Source organism: Rutilus rutilus (genome assembly GCF_951802725.1).
Source record: "Rutilus rutilus genome assembly, chromosome: 3".
NCBI classification, from domain to species: domain Eukaryota; kingdom Metazoa; phylum Chordata; class Actinopteri; order Cypriniformes; family Leuciscidae; genus Rutilus; species Rutilus rutilus.
In genome coordinates, this window is record NC_140211.1 from 59,130,770 (window position 1) to 59,153,407 (window position 22,638).

The following is a 22,638-nucleotide window of genomic DNA, read 5'->3' on the forward strand; positions in this document are numbered from 1 at the left end:
TTCTATGGAGGTGAACAGTTATGAAATAAAATTCTGTTTATGAATAGAAACTGAAACACATTTTGGAAAAACTCAATTTTTAGTCGATTAAACTGATAATCAATGGGTTCTGGGACTGTCAGCTCAATGACAGAACAGCCTTCACTGAGATATTAATATCTGGCTGTCGTTGCCCTTTATGAAAGGCTTTTCACAAGCTAATTCTTGTCTTAAAAGCTCTGTTTGGGAACGCTCACAGATATCTCAATATCTCAGACCCCTGAAACACAGGCTCAACTATGTAATATAAGTGTGGATGCAATCAGTCTTCAAAACTGCAGAACAAAAGGTTATATAAGACTGGAGTCTCTACTTATAAACCATTCTGTTATTTGAAGAGTCCCTGCTGAATAAACAGGTAAACCTGCTACTGGTTTTACACGGTTTCTTTCCAGCTGGTCCGAGCTGGTCCACATACAGTAGTCGATCAGGGGTGCGTTTCCCGAAACCATCGTTCCAACGAACATTCGCGAACAGCATCGCAGAGTTGTGTGTTTGAGCGACGGTCTCGACCTGTGGTTAGAAGAAGAGTTTCTCGTTTTTATAACATGTGGACTCAATAAATCCTGATCTTAAGCCAAATAAGCACGCTGACATTCAGTGCAATCTGTGTCTTTTATTTAGAATACATACAAATGTCATTTACGTCTTTTAGTTTGTCAAGAGATTTAAAGCAAGAGTGCGCAGAACGAGCAATAACTGAGAAAAATGAGAAATATTCCTCAGATGTCATGTCTGTACTTTATAACGAAACATCTCGCATTAATTCAGTCTCAAACAGATTCATTAAAATAAGTCATTACTCCAACACGTGCGTGACGTCATTAACCAACGTGGTTGAACGACCATTTTGCGACGATACGGTTTCGGGAAACAGTCGTGACTAGCCAGCTGATTTCTTCAACGATACATCGTACTAGAAGTGAAGCAGCGAGTTACAGCGGTGTACGGGAAACACACTCCAGTAATGTGGAGTTTCTGATGCTGTCTTTGGGTTGCACAGAACTGTCCACACTCATATACATCACAGTCATATAACACAGTCATGAAATGTGCTCATCTCAAGAGTCGGAGGAATATGCCTGAAGATTTATCCGTTTTCAAGCCTTTATGTTTCCCCTTTCACTTAAAGTCCCCCTGTGGTGAAAATCCAGCTTTTAATGTTGTTTATGTGTCTATGTGGTGTGTTTAATATGCTTTAAGACAAACCATGTGTAAATTCATAAGTCGACACCATTGCTGAGTTTACCACGGTATGAATCAGCGAGTTACGTCGCTGTACGGGAATCACACTCCTGATTGACTGCTTTGACTGGTCGGGTCAAGGTCAACCTAACAACACCATCTGCTATGCTAACCTAAACAACATGCTAGTCAAAGGAGAAAACCAAAGGACATTTGATACCACAGAGCGAATGGTCCATGTGTGTGTTGTATACGCACTACACACACACTGTTGCCACAGCAGAGCTGTTAACTAGCTTAGCACGAGGAAGGCACTTGATAACTGAGCTCCTGAAATAGCAGCAAACACACGAGTGTGTGACGAAGCACCGAGAAACCAGAGGCATGAAATAGTGTAGAGTCAACATTTGGTTCAACAACATGGAAGATAAAACAGCATAAGTTGCTGCATGATCATTGGTAGATTGTAATCTCATGTCGTTCCAAACCCGTAAGACTTTCGTTCATCTTCGGAACACAAATGAGATATTTCTGTCCCTCCATTGACAAGCTACGCAACTACCACTTTCTCAAGGCCCAGAAAGGTAGTAAAGACATCATTAAAGTAACCCATGTGACTCGTGAACGAGCGTTGGAGATTCATATTTTGTAAATAAAGTGGTACAAACAAATCACTCTCGCAATATATTACACATTTTTGCTTTAAAAAATGTTTGTGAGAATGGTTACAGTGACCCAGTTTTTGTGTGTTTGTTCTATTTAGAGGTCTATCTGTAAAAGGTTAAAAATGTATTTTTAATCTAATAATCTACACAAAATCCTCTTAAAACTCCAGTCGACTGCAGTGGAAGCACTTTGTCTGGAAACACTGGTTTGCCAAAGTAAGTACACAATCTCTAGTACACTGATATTTGAGAAAATAATTTGAGAAATAATTACATTAAATTAAACGTAAAATCAAATGTAGAAGCAACTTTGAGAAATATTATTTTAGATTGTAGTTACTGAGCGATCTGTTGCTGGATTGTCTTGAACTCCCCTGCTAGTGTTTATGGCTGTACATAACAAATAATATCTTTAATATGACTGATCATATTATAATATGACTGCAACATGAAAAACAAAGCCCCAGGAACTACAGCCAGATATAGCAGTGTCCAGATGTCGCGTCCGGCCTGGGAAAACTGACATCTTCACCCTTTATTAAAATTATTAAAATGAGAATTTAGCAATCATATTGTGTAGCTGTGCTTGGAGTCGATTTATTTATTTGTGATAATGAAACATGCCAAATTGTGCGACATAAGTTTTGTCCAGGCTGTCATACACAGAAATGATGATGAACACATGCAAAAACAAGAGAGAACCAATGAAATATTAATAACTGGTTATGTTTGCTTTGCTTTCCTTTTTCATAGACAAATAAAACCTGTAGCTTTAGTTTGTGCCAAATAACTTTATCAGATAAACACCAGGTTTAGTGTTTTGTTCTTCCTTCATATTTAAAATATTGTCTTATATTTTGATGGTTTGATTGAACTTGTAGGGTCTTTAATAACAAGTATCCCCTCCGAACATCATGATGATGCTTTTCCCACACTAGACCTTTACTCTGTGTTAGAAATTCCCGTAGGAAACCAGTTCCCATTTCTGTGTGATTTTGACAGCTCATACACGCACCTGATTACAAGTGCTGATGTCGACTCCAGTCTTCAGGAACTCCACAACCTTGTCGATATTCCCAGCTCTCGCGGCCCGAAGGAAACTGGTGTTGCTGTCCGACTGGAGAAAGAAGAACATCATCATCAGTACAGGTGGCCATCGTTCAGCTTATCTCTACATGACTAGAGTTTACTGATACTGCTCCAGATGAACAGATGAACAAGGCCTGAACGGCACAACGCTGAGACCAGGCTGATGAAAAAACACTTTGCAAGCTCTATAAAACTGCAGTGCGCCATTAATACCTCAGCAGAAATCCTTTACAGCGCTGATGATGAGTGAAGAACAGTGTGTGTGTGTGTGTGTGTGTGTGTGTGTGTTTATAAGCAAAAATGGTTACAGAAGTGTGTGATATGCACACTATTCATACTAAATATGTGAGATTAGAATGAATATATCCTAAATCATAATACTTCAAAATGAATATCACTGTGTTCAGAATGAATACTGATTATTGCACTGTTTACTACCTGATTTTCAAATACTTTCTTGCTTCAAATCAAAGTTTGTAACGCTGTGATTCTCCTCATAGCTGGGTTTGTTTGGTTCATTGCTTATAATGACTTTTTTTAAATCCCTATGGAATGGAAAAAATCCTTCCCGGACCGACGGCGTTGAAGAAGTGGGGTGGAATCTAATGCACAAAAAGTTGAATGCGAGTGTGGAAATTAGGATGCTTTGTGATTAATACAGAAACTGTAACTGTATACTATACAAAATGTGGTATAACACGTCTCTCCTGTCAGATCTGAGAGTGATGTAACATGTTTGTGTCTGAAGAGTCTCTTCTGTCTGTCTCACACTGAGCCGGTCCCAGATCCCTGGATAGAGGAGGTTTCTCGGGATAACACTCGGGAGAGTTGGGTGCGTGCTCAGAGAGATTTCTCTTCATATACGAAATGTTGTTTGCTTGATGCACCAGTGCTTTCAGGCGGGTGTATACGTTTATAATCTTTAACCACATGGTTCGTTTGATCAAAGGCTTAAAGATCCCATGAAATCAATCAAATGCTGAACTTTGCGGATTTTAGATTTAAGTGCTATTATTATTATCTGTATGTTAATAATGTAGAATGTAAAAATGTAGAGCACTACTGAAAGTTGGACTATTTAATGAACTTTTTGCAGATATTTTAAATGCTTTTATCTACTAGAAATAAAGACCAAAATATTGATGACATTGGCCCTGTTTACAGCTGATGTGTTTTGGTCGATCGGATCACAAGTGGACGAGGGAGACATATTCCCGTTTACACCTGGTGTTTTAATCCGACTCTTTTACCACTTCTGACCTGATTTCTTCGAGATTAGGGTCTATTGGCGGGTAAATGTATGTTTTTTTCAGATCTTTTGATCTAATGGACTAAATAAGCTTGCGCAATATACATGACCGGAGACAACGGAAAAACCTACGGAGAGCGTCAGCTTTAGTTTCTGCTCTGACAGACGCAAGACCAGTCGAACGCTGTGAGTGTGTGTTAGAAATCAGGAATGGAGAGAGAACACTGTGATTGGTGCGTTTTTGATCTTCAGCTGAAGTTTAAATCCCGTCTGTCTAGCGCACTTCCCATAATGTGTAAGTGTTTGGTCAGTAGGCGCAGAGAGGGACGTCTTTAGTGGCTGTTTGAACACACGAGCGTCTACACTACGAGATCAATCCCTCTGGAAGTGGAGGAAAGTGGACAAGCTCAAAACATAATAGAGCCCGTTTACACCTGTGTTTAGTGGCGTCCACTTGGGGTCTGATTGACCAAGGCAAGTTTATTTATATAGCACATTTCATACACTATGGCAAATCAAAGTGCTTTACAGAAAGGAATTAAAATAATCAAAAAATAAAAGCAAGGAAAATGAAAACAGTTATAAAAGATATTAAAATGGATATATGATACAGTTATAAAAAGCCAAATGACCAGAACGTATCTTAATACCAGCTGTAAACAGGGCCATTGATGAACTTTATTGCGAGGTGTATACAAATATTTATCCAATAGAATGGTCTCTAAAATGAGAATGTCCCTTTTGTCCGAACACTGGAAAAGACTGTAGGCAAGCCCTATTTGTAAACATGTGTACTATACTCTGCTATACTACGGAAAGATCCAAACAGAAAAACGGCACTTCAAATACCCAGATGATGCACCAAATGGTGTGAATGTCATGGGAATTTGAGAAAATACAATGATATACAATCCATGAAAAACCCTTCTAGAACCGTGAGTCAAACAGGCACAGCGAGTCTCGATCCGATCGGCCTCCGTTAATCTTGTCCGACAGCCGCTCGAACTGTATTGGCCAATGGCAGCCGTGTTTTTCGAGATAGGCGAGTGTCCTCATAGACTATTGTGCCACCTTGGACAAAGACACTGCATGCCAGTTTTCAAGTCAATCGGACTGACTGTTGCGCAGCGTAGCTATAGCCATTTTTGTTTTATTTTTCTTATTTTATAGCGCCACCAAGTGGCCAATCGGCCAATAAATAGGTGTACAGAGTTTGGTGAAATTATATCATTCCATTCAAGAGGGTTTTAGTTAAAGTGGCCACGCACACTTTGCATGTTTTGGTGCGGTCGTGAATCGATATTTCGACAATTCCCGATAATTATTGACAATGCACTGGTTTGGTTCCAATGGGCAGAATGTCCAAGGACTAGTTTTGGTTTGATTGGGGCGAGCCTTGGTGACGTTATAGATGGGGTGGGTTTTACCAAATAGTAAAGTGGTCTAGCAGGCTGATTGGTGAGCCACAGCTTAATGTGGAGACCTTGTACACAAAACAGTTAACTGGTTTAATCTTAAACGACAGTTCCCATCCATTGCACACAGAGTTTCAGCTTCTACCCTCTGGGCGTAGGTTTATAATCCCCAGGTGTAGAACAAAAAGACACAAAAGTCTTGTCCCTGCAGCCATTACACTGAGGAATAAGTCATAGCTATATTTTGCACAGGTGTTTACTTTGCTTTTATGTATGTATTCATTTACTCTGGACCAGTAAGAACTTTTGTACTTGTTTTTAATTTTATTTTTTTAAATTGTTGCCATTCCCTAATTGTTACTGTCTTAAGTTGAATGATATGTGCTCCTTTGTTTTCCATATGTGTGTATGAGGACTCTACTGCAAACAAAATCTACCTTCGGGTACAAATAAAGGAACTTGAACTTGAACCATCCCTCAAAGTTAGAAGTCTCTACAACTCACACTTTTAGGGGAGAATGCTGATCCTTGGATATTCAGGTTACGGTAAATGCAAGATTTTTTTGTTTGAGTTGAGTTTTTTAACATTTCCAAATTGGCATCATTCCTTTAAAATCTATTGAAAGTACCTCACAACCAATGGTTTCCAGTCAGCTTAACTTGTCCTCAACCTGGAGTTCCTTGATCAAGCTCATCCAGGTCACTAATGACTGATGGTCCCCCTAATCGAACACCTAAACCAACTTGGACTAGCTAATGACCATACATGACTATGTTGGACCAGCTTGAAACCATTAAAACCAGCTAGAGGGGTTTTAACAAGGTAAATATTGCTGATAGAGGTGCAAGGTATAACAGTGATCCATCCACTAAATCCTGTAACTTTAATGCATTAATGAAAAGATTAAAGTCCTACTCATTAGAGAGATAAGTGCGCCAAACTAAACATAAGAAAAGATGCGATTGAAGACTTGCCGACCCCGACCATCATATAAGCCAACAAACAAATGACACAAGTCAAAGGATCACTATTTGCCTTGTAGAGCATCAAACATTCATTCACAGAGAGCTTCTTGGCTTTAATCCATGCTCTGTGTGAAGGATTTATGAATAATTCAGTATCCCATGACAAGTAACGCTAGAAACATTCTCATCCCAGCCCAGTAACCAAGGAGACCGGCAGATCGACCCTTCTGTGAAACCACACAACAAACCTTCCTGTCTGACGAGGAACATAATGCCTTTAAAATCATTTACTATTTCAGCCACATTCCCACGATCCTACTAGTTTTCCACTATAGACAAGCAGTTCACTAACAAATCTCAACTGGCCAGTCTAGGTAACCTGCATGATCTGTCTGGTAAGGCTGGTTAACTAGTTACTGGTTAAAGAGCTAGATTGCAATGACTTAACCAATTGGTGATTGGCTCTTTTATTTAGAAGGCGGGGCTTATTTTATGTTGCACTTTCTCCCATTCATAGTAATAGTGCAGCGTCTTTGTTTATCTTTGGTAAGACTTAGACTTCTGCTAGTCTAGACAGAAGAATAAAGACATTTATGTATGAATTCTGTACTAACATAACATCACACCTACTTAAATGTGGATTTTTTTGGTAAATGATTGAAACAAATGTTGTTTTTAGCACAACACACTGTAAACCATGCGATTTCAGAACAAACACATTCATTCAAAACACAGAAAGACGAAAATGAGCGTCTTCTGAAAGAGCGAATCAAAATATCCAACTCAGTTTACAAAAACTCAGCTGTACTTACAGAGAGAGAATGTAATGAAGCACTGTTGTTTTGTTTTGATAGATATCCATGTGTACAAGTGCAATGTGATTTCACCAACGTAATTACAATGTATGTCACCTACTTGTACAACAAGTGTACCTAACATATAGACGACTTATACTACACTTACACTTGTTTTGAGTTTTTCCCTCTACTAATACCTTATGGAGGTTTTCATTCCTGGTCACTGTGGCTTTTGGCTTTCTCGCTTATGGTTTACAGACAAATGTGTTTAGGTAGTTTCTTTTAGGAGTTGCTAAATGCTAAATAAAATGCAGGAATTTATGTAATTATTTTCTGTAAGGCTTCTTTAAAAAAAATATCTTGTATAAAGGCCTACATAAATAAAATCTTATACAGACTTGTAGAATTGATTTGATCGTTTCTCTGCGGCTCTCAAGGGCAGAAAACAAAGTCATGAGAATAGAGTTGTGTAGAGCAGCAGTTTCTGCAGTGCTTTATTAATCATGCTGACTTACAGCTCGAGGGAGGACAGGAATGTCACAGTTCGCAGGTTAAAGTCCCCCTGTGGTGAAAATCCAGCGTTTAATGTTGTTTATGTGTCTATGTGGTGTTTTTAATCCGCTTTAAGACACACCATGTGTAAGTTCATAAGTCGACACCATTGCTGAGTATTTCCTCCTTAAAACTGCAGTGAACCAAAGACAGTCTCAAACACACGCTTTGAAATCGCTGGTGTTTCTGACGTCACAAACTACCTTGTAACCAATCAGATCAACGTGTGATCGTCAACCAGTGGATCTCTGAGCTGAGTGAGTGAGTGGAGGCGGGGCTCATTTGCATATTCATTGAACTGCGAATACTTAATGAGGTGTAGAGTTACACTCAAGATATTTTAAGGCATTTTAAACATTTAAATATGTCATTTTGGTGATCAAAGATGAGTTTTAAGGGACACGATTACTGACTACAAGGGGACTTTAAGAGGCAACACAATCAACACACAGTGAAACAGACACACATACTCATTTAATAATTAGTTTTTGCAGCGATATATGGTTCTGCTCTCTATGGATCTGGTTCCCTTTCATAGGTTCACTTGATGCTACGTCAGTATCTGACTCTATAGAAACACCCTCCAGGTGTGACGATTGGTTAAAGCCTGTGTAGAATCATGCCAGTTCATTGACTGATGGCGTATCAGAACCACAGCGACTCAAAAGGACCCGTGCCATCACTCCTCAGATTTCTCTTCTTCAGGAAGACCATGCTAGGGTCCTGAGGATCTGATGTCGAGGATATGGGAGAGCGAGCCAACAGATTTTTCCCTTTCTCTCTTGCTCTCACTGGATGACGTGCAGCGTATCCGTTGACCATCTGTGTCCGAGCCGGAAAACTCTTCAGCGTTGTTGATCTCCTTATGTCTCGTCACTGCCGGTGGTCGTCCCAGACGCTCTTCCCCAAGCGGTCAGGAAATCTCTAGCATGTTGTTTCACGTGTCATGAACAAGTTAAAGCTGGACTTGCATGAGCCGGCCAGATTTCAAGGTCCTTGAAACAACCCTTTTTGGCACGGATTACTAACCCGGCTGCATCTGTCTTCTCCACAGTTTCAGGCAGTTAAAGAGACGCTTGCTGCTTATTTCTCTCCGTCTTTGGCTCCTACATTGCCATCTAAGCCCTGCTGGGTGACTTTGGCCTTGATTGACAAGTCATTGATCGTTGCAAACCATCGTTGTGCTGCAGGTGTAGGTGATCTCTTCAAGGGATATGGTGCTTTGTAGCACCAAACACACAGCTCTTACACATGAGTGCTCCTGTTTCTCAGTCAAGGCTTTTCAACAATGCTGTAGTTGACAAGTGAGACAGGCCGGCTTCCCCTGAACACTGGGATCCGCTGACCGGCAGGCCTGGAGGGCCGTTCCTGATTAAATGGTAGTGAAACTGAGGGCAGAAGCAGATCTGCCTTTACCCTTGCTGTCCTTTAGACTCTGTTCTGTCAGTACCACTGTGTTTCTCTGACTCTGTCTGACTTGTGTGTCTTGAACAACATTCTTCTCATTCATACTCCATGCGTCAATGCCTTCACAATCCACACGTTTATAAAGGGCTTTCAGATTCCAACGGAGTGATAATTAACCCTCAGAAAAGTGTTGTGTTGCCAGTATTTGTGGGAGTGAATCTGAATTCATGCACATGTTCTCACTTGTGATTAGGGTTGGGCATCGAGAACCGGTTCCAACTTGGAACCGTTTAAAAAATAACGATGCCATTGGAATTGTTTAGAAAATTTGTTTTCGATTCCGATCATCGGTTCCAAACGCGCAAGTTTTGGTTTCCATAGTGGCCGCCGGATTTCCGGAAGTGCTGGCCGCGCCCGCTTGTTCTGTTGCAGCCATGGAGCACGGTAAGCGGCGCTCAAAAGTGTGGCTTTATTTCACCTTATAAAAGCCCGGGTTAGTAGTACTAACCAACGTTAGTAACGTTACCTCGTCACAATCAGGTAAGTGATTGTAGTGTAACAAAGCGCTTGACCAAATTGCTAATTGTGGTGAACAATAACGTTACTGAAATTATTTTATAAATATTATAAATCTGTGTTTTGGTCTGGTGCAGAGGCATTCTTAATATTCTCCCACATGGGCTGCAGATCCCAAAACTAAAACTAAAACTCATTATTGAATCAAAATAATCAAAATAAAATAAAATAGAAATATTTTTAATTAAAAAAATTAGAATTTGTGAAATCTCTGTGAAATGAGCCTGTGACATGTTTTGACTCCAACACTCAAAGAATCGGAATTGAGAATCGAAAAGAACCGAAATCGAAAGGAAGAATCGGAATCGGAATCGTTCAAATCAAAATGATGCCCAACCCTACTTGTGATCTACTCATATACAGTCCAAGAAGGTTTACAGGGCCTCCATTTAAACCACTGGAGTCAGCCTCAGATTTTCAGATGGTTTTGTTGTTGGCCTTGACATCTTTTAAGAGGATTGTAAATTTCCATTATGGATTTTGCTCCCGGTCTAGTGAAGGTTTTGTTGCGTCACCTACCTATGGTTTCTTCCGTTTTATTTAGTGCTCAAGTGGTGGTGTTTGCGGTCATTCTCACCCTGTCCTCCTCCATATAGAGCTCGGTCAAATCTGATCAGCCATTGCTTGTTTTAGTGGCCGCTGATATAAATCAAATGATGTTGCATTGGTCGAAAGAAGTGGTTTATCTTGCTAATGACTAGCGTGGGTTAACTTCACACACTTGTGTCTGATTTGTTTTAATATCGACGTAGACTTGACTCCTGGTTTCCACTGTTTGAACAGGTGTCAGATCATATTCATATCAGTCTGTGCATGGGCTGATCCATTGGCATTCAGCTTGTAGAATGGCACTGTGATATAGTTTCCATTAGCATCAGCTATTGATTAGCATCAGCATATAAATATAAATGGGATTGTCTTGGTTCTGTATTTTCCTTTGTAGAAAAATCTAAGTAGTGTGGACCTCATATGTGACTGAACAAAATCAATGTTAACCTAAACGTTTAGCTTTGGGTAAAGTAAAGTCTTTCTGCTGGAATTCTGTGGGTGTCGCGTCTGTTCTGACCACTCTCCTACAAGATTAAATCAGCGGGCACGACTCAATTCATCTTCTGCTTTCTATCTCTGTCTGGCTCACTCTCTACTCTCCTATTAATACCTCATAAACATAGAACGAGGTGAAGCAGATTCAGCAATAGCTGTTCGATCCCCATAACTGACACTAATTGCTTTGTAAAATATTGTGCAACATGCAGCCAAACAAGTGCAACAGAGGTTTAGTGTTTCCAGTATCTCATCTGACTGACATCTGAACGGTGTGAAAATGCTGCGGGGAATGACTTAAATGCAAAGGTCTGTGCTCACAAAATATTAATAGTCCAACAAATTAAACAACAAACTAAAATTGGCCAGCCTACAAAATAGGCTCCATGAAAGATGCTCTGCGATATCTAAATAACATTACAAAACATACAGTATGGAAATTAAGAATTGACCCTCAGTTTAACATGCTGACTGTCACACGTGTGTGTCGTCAGTGTGTACCTAGCATACTTATCTACTGTAACTTGACAGCTTCAATTTTAATCCCACTCACATTCATATAAAGGTCATGCCAGGATTATAGTTGCCATGGAAACAGCCTTTTTTAAAACCTTGCAACAAAAAAAGAACAAAAAATCCATGTGGTCTGCTAAGCACAACGACTGCGCTGATATTACCAGAGCCGGACAGTAACGGAGTACAGTACTTGAGTACAATTTTGAGGGATCTGTACTTTACTCGAGTATCATTTTTGGGGAGTACTCATGACTTTACTCAAGTACATTTGTGAGGCAAATATTGTACTCTTTGCTCCGCTACATTTCTATCCATAACCGTGAGTACCCGTTACTTCTTCTAAAAAAAAAAAAAAGGAAAAAAGAAAAATCTCGGAAACCCTCAATTTGATGTTTCCCTCTCAAACGTGACTGGATTGTGCAGGCGCCACTGATTGGGACAGCCTATCAGCAATCACCTTCAGCTTTCCGCCAAAGTCAACTCCATGGTCAGATTTAGATAAGAGACGAAACCATGGACGAAACAATGGATGAAGACGCAGCAGGTCAATCCCGGGAATGTGCCAACCCGTGGCCCCACCCCGCCAGACTATTTCAATTTTCTGAACAAGTTAATGATAGTTTTCGCTTCAAGTGTTTGCTGTGTTTACCAATGTAAGCACTGTGGCAGTAGTAATGCAATATTTAGAAAATGTACTCTTGATACTCAAGTACTTTCAAAAACAAGTACTTCAGTACTTTTACTTAAGTAGACATCTGACTGTAGTACTTTTACTCAAGTAATGAAGCTGTGTACTCTGTCCGCCTCTGGATATTACTGTAGTGTGGATGACTTCACTGGTAGTTTATGAAATAGTTTATATAAAACTGACATCAATGCACAGACATACTTTTTTAAATTACAACAAGCTGCAGTCCGTAGTTTTTCCTCTTTGTCGCCATCTCTGTCCGAAATCTGCAATTGCAGTTATTCACGGAATTATCAGCTTTACGTGGGTTATGCCTCGGCACGGCACAGCGCGGATCAATCTGATGTTTTGTGGAGAATGTGCGGCTGTCAATCACCGCGCCGGTGTGGATACTGACAGATTCTACTTTTGGGAAGTTTGACCAACATAAGAGTTTTCACCGGAAAATGTCATCTGAACAAGTGAGTAACATCCACTTTTGTTCTGACCAACTAAGGGGAAAAAGCATTGCAGTAAATCGCGCCGATTAAATCTAACGATTGCTCATCATATCACATCAAACCGTGCAAATTATACTTTATTCTCAAATTGTTCATGTTAACAACATCAGCATTGCGTGACTACATTTAATGCTCTTCCGATATTTGTCCTTGTTTTCGCACGGGCCGGCTGCAGTCTCTTTTATTCTCCGAAGTTCGAAGTCTTTCACGTTTTACAGCGGGTGAATCTCCAGGTGATTGTCGTTTGAACCTTTCTGGATGCGCCATCAAATTGATTTTAATTATATCAAGTGCTGTGAGAAAAGGCTTTAAATCTCCAACATCCTCACACTCAACATAGCCTACGAGCCGAGACTCTTCTTTATGTGTACAGATGTGACTTTATGTGTACAGATGTGACTTTATGTGGACAGATGTGACGTAATGACGCAAAGGCATGGTCGAAAATCCACCAGTACCACTGGAATGAAATATATTATTACAAGTTTACCGTTTTGAATCGAGCTACGGCAGTGTTGAACACTGGCTGGTGATGTACTTGCTCAAACATTTATTTTGGATAATTTTTAACCCAAAAAAGCTACGGACTGCAGCTTTAACAAAACTAAACTAAACAGAACTGAACCAGAGAATTGGTGTTTTTCGGGACGTCTGGTCACCCTAATTCCCGCTCGCCTTGCTCTTTCAGCATCCCTCCTTCAGGATCTCGTGTCCACACGAGATCTTCCACTATAATCCCTGGAGTTACATCAGAGCTCGAGTTAAACCCGTTGGACACACCGAGCCAAATAAGTTTAACCACAATACATTAAAGATTACCAATATGTACAAATGAACGTGAGAAATATTGTTATGGTACAAAGTGATATCAAAATGCCGTCATCAGTTTGCCAAAAATAACTTTCTGATAGGCATTTACAGATGGTCGGGAGCAGGTGTCTTATTTTTCCCAACCAGCAAATACCTTGAAAATATGAACACTTTTATGAGTCCAAAAATGAACGTCAGAACAGCTTTACACAAGATTTACACCAAAATTCATTCTGATCATGTTTTATAAATGAGGCGTAATCTACGCATATTTGTTTATGCTCATGTTTCAGGAATAAGGCCTGAAGAGAGAAATATGCACTGAAAAAAATTATTAATCAAATTATAAAATCAATTGTGTGCAACCACTTACGATAATTTTTTTTTTATTAAATTCAACGAATCATTTTTTTCAGTGTGTCCAACATAATGGCAAAAAGCATATGGCATAATAAAACATAATGAGGCCATGACATATCACAGATTTACGTATCCAGTGCAACACAGTATTCCTGACTGTTTAAGTAGGAACCATGTATATATTAAATATTATTATATTTACTATTTTTTTTATATTATTAATATATATTAAAGGGATAGTTTACCCAAAAATTACAATTCTGTCAACATTTTCTAACCCTCACGTTGTTCCAAATATGTATGAATTTCTTTGCTATATGCAGTTATTTTCAATAATGTTTGTCACCAAATAGATCTGAGACACCATTGACTTCCATAGTATTTCTTTCCAGTGGGATCCATATTCTGTCTGGTTACCGACATTCTTCAAAAGATCTTCCTTAGTGTTCAGCAGAAGAAAGAAATTCATACATGTTTGGAACAACTTGAGGGTTATTAAATTATGACAGGATTTAAAAAAAAAAAAAAAATCTCATGATCCACTGTATCAGTGCACTTGAAAAACACAACCAACCAAGATTTATAGTTTACCTTAGAATTGATTGATCTGTAGATTATTTAAACCCGAGACTAATCTTTCAGGGAAATGTCACATTCAGCTTTGGAGAGAAATGGATAATGTACATCAATGTCAGTCAACAAACTTCACGTCTGCTCATAATGCAGCAGAAACACTTTGCAAAAAGCTCCATCACTGAACGACGCAAGAGACCAAACTGCGTATCCAAAAATATGAAATCTTACCAGCGAGTCCAAGCTTTCGCTCTGACCTGGTTGAAAGTTTGGAGGAACATCATCTAGTGCAGGATCTTCGACTCTGTGTACCTTACGCATCGCTGCATTGCCCATGGCAGATATACAAAGAAATCCTGAAACGATCAAATAAGACTAATCCTTTGGGTTCCCATTTCTGGGCCCAACACTGAAGCACCACACTATCCTGAAAGGTTATCAGGAAAACCAGTCCAGAACCAGTGCAGCGAACTCCTTGGTGGTGCTAACGCTTCTCCTTCACTGATAATTTGAGCCCCGGCTATTTTTACACCCGTCAGGCCGGCTACGCATGCATGTCAGTGGAGGAATGATTGGGATGTGGGAACATGGAGGATGGCATGGCCCAAACAGGGAGACATGGTGGGATATTACAGGGGCTTCTTCCCAGAACCCAGTGCGCCAATGGCCACCAATCATGTCAACAAAAGAGGCTCCAACCAATGAGCATTGAGCAAACATGGCGATTTGAGTATTGGTGACGTCAGATGAGAATGAGTACATTCAAGGTTATTAGGTGACATTACACTGCAAAAAATGCCTTTCTTACTTTCCAGTCCAAATATCTAAAAATCCTTAAATCAAGATGCATTTACTAAAGTAGTAAAATGCCATTAGATATTATGTCTAGTTTTCTGTGGAAAAAAAAAGTTTTTGCTTAAAACAAGAAAAAATATCTGCCAAAGATGTGAGAAAAATACACTTAAAAAGATTCTTTTTCTTACACTGTTGGCAGATCATTTTGCTTGTTTTAAAACAAGAAAGCAAGGTTTTCCCTAGAAAACAAGACATAACATCTTATGGCATTTTACTACTTTAGTAAATGCATCTTGATTTAAGAATTTTTTGATATTTGGACTGGAAACAAGACAAAAATACTGAGTAAGAAAAGCATTTTTTTTTGCAGTGTACTGTAAGTTACTCAGTATTAATGACTTTTTATAGAAGTTTTGTGGAAAAAAGTTGTGTAACATCACACTGACAGTTGTGCTGTAATGATACGTGCTTGTTAGTGTCATGTTAAGAATTGTTATCAAGAATTCCCCGAGCAATTATGTGTGTATTGATGAATGTATTGATTTAACCTTCATGATCAATAATACAATTCATTTGTCATTCCTTTCCTTGTCCTTTGAGTTGTCGTTTCTTGCAGCGTGTGTGTGTGTGTGTGTGTGTGTGTGTGTGTGTGTGTGTGTATGTGTGTGTGTGTGTGTGTGTGTGTGTGTGTGTGTGTGTGTGTGTGTGTGTGTGTGTGTGTGTGTGTGTGTGTGTGATGTTTAACACAGAGGCAAACGCCCTTGTTCTCTCATGAGCTGTCATTTAATAAACTCGAACAAAAGACCTTCTCTTCACGACACAATAACTGTTTTGGCTCAAATATTTCTCATTCAATTAAATATTTTAGCATGGCTTTAACAAAGAGCCCATTCAGAGGTCTCATCTACTTAGTGCTATTTTAGTACCACAATCGTGATGTCAAAATACAATACCTTTAGTCTCCTTCTGTTCCTTACATAAAGCTACCGTATGAATTACGACGCAGCACGAGTCGTGTGGAATACTTATAATGCATTTTTTGTTATTTCTGCGCATCCTCTCTAGGGTCGCGGGAGGTCCATCGCAGGGCTTTTTTATTAATGTTATTCCATATAATATACAACTTCATAATCTTTACAAGAATCTCTTTACCCTCTACTGTCTTTACTTCATCATTGTTTGACAGTTTAAATGTCTATTAAGAAGACTTATATCTCAAAATTTGATTAAGTATAGCAGTTTTGCATTAAGAATCATAAAACTTTGATAAAAATGACACCAAAGCCACAAATTACACACAGCGCCTCCCTTTCTCATGCACTACGCCTCTCCACTATAAGCAAACATCTTGTTCCTGTACTGAGAGGATTTTATTTCAATGTTCCTCTTGCTACATCCAAATTAGAGGACATAATCTTTTGGTAGACAGATAACAAACTCCATTAATCTGTAGTAAACCATATGGCAGAGGGAGCGCGGGGGGGGGGGGGGGGGGGGGTACATCACTTGAAAAAGAGCTGCTCACTCCTGTTGTGGGGGAACAAGACCACTTTATGCACACAACCGACACACCAGAACTCTTCAGCTGGTGACGCTGGTTCGAATGCGAATAGAACCAATCGCGTTGGTGCCGTGACCCGGATGGGAGTGAGGTTTAGGCTTCAAGACGCTAGAGGTTGCGGTTTTTAGCATCTTGGTGAATGCCCACTTCCCATGCCGGTGACGCTGGTTCGAATCCCACTTGGAGCGGGTGTGAGAAGAACCAATCAAATGTGGAGCCATGACCCTGATGGGAGTGAGGTTTAGGGGGTGAGTGTAACTGAGGCCAGATAGTAAAGAGTGATGGTAAACCTCACTCCCCTGGCCTCAAGAGGACGCTAGAAGTTGTGGTTTTTAGCGTCTTTGTTAACACACTCACTTACCATGCCGGTGACGCTAGTTCGAATCCCGCTTGGAACGGGTGTGAGTAGGACCAGTCATAGTGGTGCCGTGACCCGGATGGGAGGTTTAGGCCTCAAGAGGAGCACTAGCGACTGACGCTAGAGGTTGCGGTTTTTAGTGTCTTTGTAAACACGCCCACTTCCCATGCCGGTGACACTGGTTTCCAATCCGCTCGGAGCGGGCGTGAGTAGGACCAGTTACACTTGAATTTACCATAACACATTAAACTCAACTTTTTTTCTCAGAGTTTGCCAGTACAAAACTCATTGCCACAGTACTGGGGTGTTTTGAGTGATTGCAAGGAGTTGTTGTGGGTTGCTAAGGTATTCTTATTTATCATGGTTGCTAGGCTGGTTCTGGGCGGTTCCTAGGGCGTTGCTAGATGGTTGCTAGGGTGTTCTGGGTGGTTGTCCACTCTCACATCTCTATGATATTCTGGTTATGTTCCCCTTCACTGTCAGTCTAAGGGATTTTTCACGTTTTATTGGGAGAAGAAGAATTCAAAAGTCTCATTGCTTATAAAGTAATCGCATGAATCCTTAACAAGGAGTCTCTACTTGAACAAGGGAAGAGGGATGGGGGTTGAATAAACAATAATTTATCCATATTAAAGTGATATTTTATCTTAATATCATGCTAGTGTACAATGCATCAGGGCATTAACTGTTTGGCAGAACATAAACAGTGTCTGTGTAAACTCTATGCTAATAAAATGGACATACAGATATGAATTTAATAGCCCTGACATCATTATGGTTGTTTAAAATGTCACAACAACATCATAGATAGCCTACATGGCAGTGATTCTCTCTATAACACATCTACAGTACGGTACAGAAGTACAAAGAAATCAAACAAATAAACTGTCTGGGATTATGTTTCCATAGCAACTCAGACATCTGCACTGCAACACATATTAAAACACCAAACCAATGCATGAACGTCCTTGATGTTGCAGTACATCAGAAAGTCTAAACTGAAGATGCGCTTTATTACCTCTGGACAGAGACAAATGAATGTTCTAATCTCCTCTGCAATGTTATGTAGGTCAATCATTTTGCATGATTTGCTCAAATAAAGAAGACGAATAGTGAAGTATGTCATTACATCATCCCATAAATTATAAATAACATCTACACATCCTTAGAAATCAGTATGCTCAAATCAATAACAATCAATGAAATATCAATTTGAAATCAATCAAAAATGCATTCCTCCTGAACCACCGCACAAACTTTCAAATTGTGGATTTCAAAACCACACTATTAATATTTCAGTTTGAGTTCGAGACGAATACCATCAGCAGCGTATGAAATTACATTTATCATTAACCAGTTATGGGAACTAAATCAATAACTGGACATTTAGAGCTTCGACTATCCAAAACAAAAATATCAGAAATAAACCAGATTATCAAAGTCACAGCTTACATTTAAACTGATTTATTATTATAAAATCGGATACTAAAAAGAGTCATTTGAATCTTACCGGTCAGTAAAAAACAAAATCACTCAGAAATTAATGTTTAATATAAACTTGTCACAGGTGGACAGGCTGACAATTCATAAAGTGATCAGCTGGTGTCCTCACTGTCCCAAATATCATGTCATGATGATTCAATTATAATACAATTATCATACCTTCAGCGTCAATATGGCGAATATTCATCATTGAAATCAATGGGTTTTACCATCAGCGCCTCGATAAAGATGCTAAAAGTCACATGATCATTTATCAGTGGCGGACGAAGCAAATCAAGTAACCGGATCATTGAATCAGTGAGTTGCTGAGTCCGAGTCGCGAGTGAATCATTCAGGAAGAACCACTTCAAAAGGGTTCATTGAATCATCGCTATTGATTCTTGATTCGCAGTTTCTTCAGTTGATATAACGAGGAACGATGTGTTTTTATGAAATGTGGTGAAGTAAAAAGTACAGTATTATGTTTTAGAATATAGTGAAGTAAATGTTTCCCAAAATAAAAACACTCGAATAAAGTAGAAATATTTGAAACATGGACTGAAGTGCAGCAACAAATGTGAGTGGGAATCTTTTAGTACCGCGCGATTCGATTAAAAATCAATACTCGGTTTTGAATCAAATCTCGACTCAGTATATGCACAGATTTGATTAGTTTACCGTTTTGTGTTAATTTTCTTAAACATCTGAATTTTATGACATTTATTATGTTTTTAGCCAACCCAATATTATGCAACAAATGCCATTTATACGCCGCAGATTTCATCGGTCAGGACAAGTTCAGACTTCATGGATGCGACATTATTGTTAAGATAAAGAGTTATTATTTGTGTTTGCAGATCACTCAGCAGAACATAAAGCAAAACTTACAGAGTGCTTCCCACTGTTTCCCGTTCCTCAGCACTGTGAGGTAAAACGCTTCTGCATTATCGATTATGCTGATTGCAGTTTCGGAAAAACACCACTAATCCTTTTTACAACTGGCCTGAAGTGTTTATGAGGCAGTTTGACCGATTACTATCGCCATACGCATTTCATCAACACCTGTACAGTACACATCTCAAGGACTTCAGTCATGTTATATAAAATATACCACTGCAGTTATGGACATAAGCGTTTCCCATTAGGTTTTGTTAAAACGGCATGTTTTATAACACAAGAGGCCAGTGATTATTCATAGAGCGAGTTGAACACACTCACACATGAAGATGCCTGTGACCCCTGCGCTTTACCATATTCACACAGCATGAGACACACACATTTCTCTTTACGACACAGACATGGAGACATATGGTGCCTTACACAACCACACAACACTGGGTGGATGACAGGAGCATTTTAAAGATCCATACACACAGCGATTGATTATTACTGGATAATAGAACGCCAGTGCACAAAACATAATGCTGGGTTGTTTTAACCCAACTTTGGGTCAAATATGGACAAACCCATCAGTTGGGTTACATTTTTTAATTACATTTTTAACCCAACGTTTGTGTTTGTCCATATCTGACCCAAAGTTAAAACAACCCAGCAGTTTTTTGAGTAACTACAGTATTAATAAAAATAAAAGGTAATGACATTGTGTTTGGGTGTAACATCACACCCTGAGGTGCATAAAGACAAGCTATAGGCGACGTTGGATCTATTTAAAGCGTTCGTATAAAGCACATGATCAAGAGTGCATCCGTGTGGAGGTCCTTCATTTCTCTTTATGACACAGACATGGAGACATATGGTGCCTTACACAACAACACAACACTGGGTGGATGACAGGAGCATTTTAAAGATGCGAACGCATAATCCATACACACAGGGATTGATATTACTGGATGCTGTGCAATAAAACACCAGTGCAGATTCACTCTAAAAAATGCTGGGTTGTTTTAACCCAACTTTGGGTCAAATATGGACAAACCCAGCCGTTGGGTTACATTTTTAAATTACAATGTTAATGACCCAAAGTTGGGTTAAAACAACCCAGTATTTATATATAACTACAGTAGTAATCAATATGAACGGTAATGACATTGTGTTTGGGTGCAACATCACACCCTGGAAGGATAAAGAGGCGACACTGAATCTATTTAAAGCGTTTGTAAAAGCTCTACATAATGGACACCCAAGAGCGCATCCCTCTGTCCTTCTCTTCAGGTCCTGAGACTCGAGTGCTGGCGGATGGTTGATGGATGCTGGATGAGAGGATGGAGGAAGGCCAGTGCTCCTCTAAGGTGAGATGTGAAATGCCGACGCCTGCTTTACCTTTCGCTTGCGCTCGGCTCTTTCCCTCGAGCGCCTTCGCTTCTCGCGGGCTTTCTCCAGCGCTTTCAGGTCGGGAGCCTGCTCCATCTCCCCCCGGGCCTTCTTGATGCTCGCTGCGGCGTGCGCCATGGCAACAGTCCCGTAATATCAGACCCGATCGGCAGAAACGATGAAGAAACGGAGACTTTCAGTGATATCGCAGTGACAGCTCTGGAAGTGCGCAGAGAAGACGAGAGAGAACGCTTCGACTGAAGAGACGAGGCAGCCTCCTCCTTCTCCCGCTCGCTCGCCGGGAAACTACATTTAAGGTGTGAGTGTGTGTGAGTGTGTGTGTGTGAGAGAGAGAGAGAGAGAAGGGGTGGGGGAAGTATATAAGCTTCGGATGAAATAATCAGAGGTAAACAGAAGAGGGAAGTAGGACAGACCATCCCCCGCGCGTCCTCCAGCTAACGTTAGCCGCTTAGCTCAATCAGTCGGTAGATTTCCTAACCAATCCTGTGTCTTATTCGGGAATCTCTGAGGAGAGGAGATGATGGAAGGGTGTGGTTTAACTGGTTTCCTACTGTACTGTTCACTGTCGAGCCAACGGACTCAGACATGCGCGAGAAACAGGAGGGGGAGATTAAAGATTAAAGACACGTTTCTGTCTGGTCTTCTACACTGGTGCAGTCCGAGTGTGTGTGGGAATACTGGCGGATTCACAGTGTTACACACACACACACACACACACTCATTATTTATACTCAACAACCTTTTAAAACTAAGAGAGATCATTAAAACTGCATTAATTTTTTTTACTGAAGATGCATAAGTATCTGTTATGTCAAGGGGTGTAAGAATATACGTATATCACAATATAAAAATGCGTATCGTGGATAGCGACAATATTTATTGTGTATTCGTCCAAAATAAAAATGACTGTGTGAGAAAAAATTTACGTTTTCAGAGTTTTAGTGTCAGTATTACAATAAACTACTATATATAATGTTGAATTAAATTCATTATAAATTCATTATTGGTCAATAATTCCAAATGTCTGATGTTACCAGTAAAAAGTGACAACGTTATTTTAAATATATCTAGCCAGTGACAGAGATCAAGCATATTCATCTACAATAATTCTGTTATACAATAAAAGCTTCAGCGCTTTAAAGCTTTTAAGCGCAATTGTAAGATTTTACATGTTTTACAGCAAACCTGCACACATCTATTTTCTGTAATTTCATGTGATTTACCATACAAATATTATGTCTTTGAAACCTTTTTAACAGTTATAGCGCCACCTATGGCTCGATCTCTCCGATCTCCGTAAAAGTTTACGTGCTTCTTTAGAGTCACGTGTCGCATATTTTCACCAAATTTCACAAAGTTTTCGTTCAGGAATTATTTATATACACTCGGCCACACCCGCTTTCTAAACGATTTGCAATCGTATCCAAATGCCAAAGTTCAAGCTTTTCCTAAAAATGATTGACCTCGAGAGTCCAGAGAATCGTCCTGCTGTGGTTTTATCGAGATTGAGCGCTAAAGCTAAGGCTAGTTTGCTCAAAGTAAGTTTTTCAAATAATCTCCAATATTTAATGAACGATTTGATTGACAGCGGTGGTTGCTCTGTTGCTCAGAATGAGGGGATCTAGCTTACGGCATGAATATCGTGTGCATGTGTGAAAAATCATGTAATGTATAATAATTTACATGCATGAAAGACACGATGGCGCCCCCCGGTGGCCA

At 39.7% G+C, this 22,638-nt stretch overlaps 1 protein-coding gene across 5 annotated transcripts in view; it reads right to left on the reverse strand.

The window, feature by feature from the left end:
* ank2b (ankyrin 2b, neuronal) overlaps positions 1-21,140 on the reverse strand; it is a 106,503-nt gene extending 85,363 nt beyond the window's left edge. For all 5 annotated transcript variants that reach the window (XM_084405431.1, XM_084405428.1, XM_084405432.1 and 2 more), the window contains exons 1-2: positions 20,908-21,140; positions 2,905-3,006 (exon numbers count right to left, since the gene is read on the reverse strand). In XM_084405431.1, coding sequence (XP_084261557.1) covers positions 2,905-3,006; positions 20,908-21,036 — 231 coding nt within the window. In that variant the 5' untranslated portion in view covers positions 21,037-21,140. The remainder of the gene's footprint in view (positions 1-2,904; positions 3,007-20,907) is intronic.
* Between the last annotated feature and the right edge of the window lie 1,498 nt (positions 21,141-22,638).